This window comes from Borostomias antarcticus (assembly GCF_949987555.1).
Source record: "Borostomias antarcticus genome assembly, chromosome: 16".
NCBI lineage: Eukaryota > Metazoa > Chordata > Actinopteri > Stomiiformes > Stomiidae > Borostomias > Borostomias antarcticus.
The window spans coordinates 24,235,257-24,237,756 of NC_140249.1; the positions used below are offsets into that span (position 1 = coordinate 24,235,257).

At 54.6% G+C, this 2,500-nt stretch overlaps 1 protein-coding gene across 1 annotated transcript in view; it reads left to right on the forward strand.

Moving 5' to 3' along the window:
* The window catches only part of nlrc5 (NLR family, CARD domain containing 5), a gene marked incomplete at both ends in the record, with an annotated part of 40,510 nt that overhangs the window by 2,989 nt on the left and 35,021 nt on the right, over positions 1-2,500 (forward strand). The window contains 5 exons of the mRNA XM_084451433.1: positions 1-293; positions 423-698; positions 875-931; positions 1,373-1,819; positions 2,168-2,406. The exon at positions 1-293 is cut by the window's left edge and continues 417 nt beyond it. Of these exons, the coding sequence (XP_084307559.1) occupies positions 1-293; positions 423-698; positions 875-931; positions 1,373-1,819; positions 2,168-2,406 (1,312 nt within the window). The remainder of the gene's footprint in view (positions 294-422; positions 699-874; positions 932-1,372; positions 1,820-2,167; positions 2,407-2,500) is intronic.

Sequence of the window (2,500 nt, forward strand, 5' to 3'; positions counted from 1 at the left end):
CCCGCGCCCCCCTCCCCGTGGCGGAGCTGGTCGCCGGACTCTGCCGGCGCCGGTTTCTCCCAGGGTGCACCGTGCTTCTGACCTGTCGGCCGCGCGACCTCGGGGACCTGGAGGCGGGTGCGGACTGTGTGGGCGAACTGCTGGGGTTCGACGGGGACGACGTCAGAAGGTACGCGGAGAAATACTTCCAGGTCAGGGGTCGCGGCGGGGGGGAAGAGGCGGTTCAGGCGCTTTTGACCGACCGCCGCCTCGTCGGCCTGTCCCGCCTGCCCGCCCTCTGCCACATCTGCTGCGTCTGCCTGGAACACCTGAGACCCCCCACAGGGACCCAGCCTCCGACCTCTCCCCAGCCTCTGACCTCTCCCCAGCCTCCATCCTCTCCCCAGCCTCTGACCTCTCCCCAGCCTCCATCCTCTCCCCAGCCCTGGCCTCTCCCCCAACTGCCCTCCACTCTGACCCAACTCTACCTCACCGTCCTCTGGGCCCTCCTCAGCCGGACCCCTGTCAGCGGGACCCCTCCCCCCGGCCCCCCGGACGGCCCCTGGACCCCCCCTCCCCTGCACCTCTACAGGGCAGAGCTGGCGCTCCTGGGGCGTCTGGCCATGCAGGGGCTGGACCAGAACAGGATCCTCTTCCTGTCTGACGAACTACCCTCCGACCTCCAGGATCTGTGCTACGGGACTCGCCTACTCGCCCAGGTAGGTGTGTGTGTGTGTGTGTGTGTGTGTGTGTGTGTGTGTGTGTTTGTGTGTGTGTGTGTGTGTGTGTGTGTGTGTCTAACGTGTCTCTCCTCTCACAGGTAGGTGTGTGTAAGTGTATGTGTGTGTTTGTGTGTCTCTGTGTGTGTGTGTCTAATGTGTCTTTCCTCTCCTAGGTAGGGCTGGGTATCGAAATTCAATACCTTTCTGGTATCGACCGAAACACTGCTACTGTAGGTATCGAGGCTTCGAAAGATCTTAAAACGGTTTTTAACCCGTTTTTGATACATTCCAGTGTCCTTTGTCGTCTGTCTAGTATTATATTATTATTATATACATTAAAGTAGTATAGCTGCTACCTTTCCAGCGCCACCACACAATACATAACATTTTGAATTTATATTGGGAGAAATTATTGTAAAAAAGACTTTCATAATCGTAAAAACATATTCAGGTGATTGCATTACAAAATGTGTACAAAATATCGAAAAAGGTAGCGTTTTGGTATCGGTATCGAAGTCAAGGTATCGAAAAAGGTATCGTATCGAAAAATTTTGAACGATACCCAGCCCTACTCCTAGGTAGGTGTGTGTGTGTGTGTGTGTGTGTGTGTGTGTGTGTGTGTGTGTGTGTGTGTGTGTGTGTGTGTGTCTAACATGTCTCTCCTCTCTCAGGTGGAGCTGACTCTGGAAGATGGCTCTGAGGGGCGGGGCTTCACCTTTGGTCACCTGACCCTGCAGGAGTTCCTGAGCGCGCTCCACATCATGACGGGCGACGACGTCGGCCAGCTCAAACGCAGGTTCAACCTCAGGAGCCGCTGGACCACCAGGACGGACCCCAAGACCGTCTTCACCGACTCCCTTCACCTGTACGTGTGTGGGCTGGCCGCCCCGGCCTGCGCCCCCGCCCTGGTCCAGCTCACAGGGAGGCCCGGACCAGGGACTGGACCTGGGGCTGGACCAGGGGATGGACCTGGACCTGGGGCTGGGGCTAGGGTGAGATCTGGGTCCGAGTCTGGTTCTGGGGAAGGTCAAGATGCTGTGGCCTGGGTGAAGAAGCGTCAGGCGGTGGTCCTGAAGATGCTTAGGAACCTGGCGGGCAACAGCCTGACTGGACCCAAGGTAGATCGGCCCAGAACCACTTCACACACGTTTGACACAGACGACCATTTCAAAGACATATTACATTCACATGTCCTCATTTATTAAAGGATCAATGTACAGAATTTTGTGTAGACTTAGCAGAAATGGAATATAATATTAATAAGTATATGTTTTAAATAGTCTATAATCCCCTGAAGATAAGAATCTCTTTATTTCTTTATCCCCGTTACCTTAGAATGAGCCCTTTATATCTACATAGGGAGGCAGGTCCTTCCATGGAGGCCGCCATTTTGCACCATGTAATTGTATTCAGTTGGTTGTAATCTGCAACTTCACCACTAAATGCCGCCAAAAACTCTCTCCCAGGTGGTAGAGTTGTTCCACTGTGTGCAGGAGACGCAGGACGGTGACCTGGCGCGGGAGGTGGTGGAGGCACGCCCCTGCGTGGAGCTGAGAAACATCCGTCTGACCTCGGCTGACATGGACGCCATCGCCGTCGTGGTGGCGTCTGCCGGAGTGGCCGTCGGCCTGGACTTTGGAGCATGCTCAATGGAGCTGGAGTGTCTGGACATTCTACCCAGCTGTCAACACATCCACCACCTCACGTGAGCTCGTCATCAATCAATCAATCAATCAATCAATCAATCAATCAATCAATCAATCAATCAGTCTGTCTAACTAGTCAAACTAGATAATAGC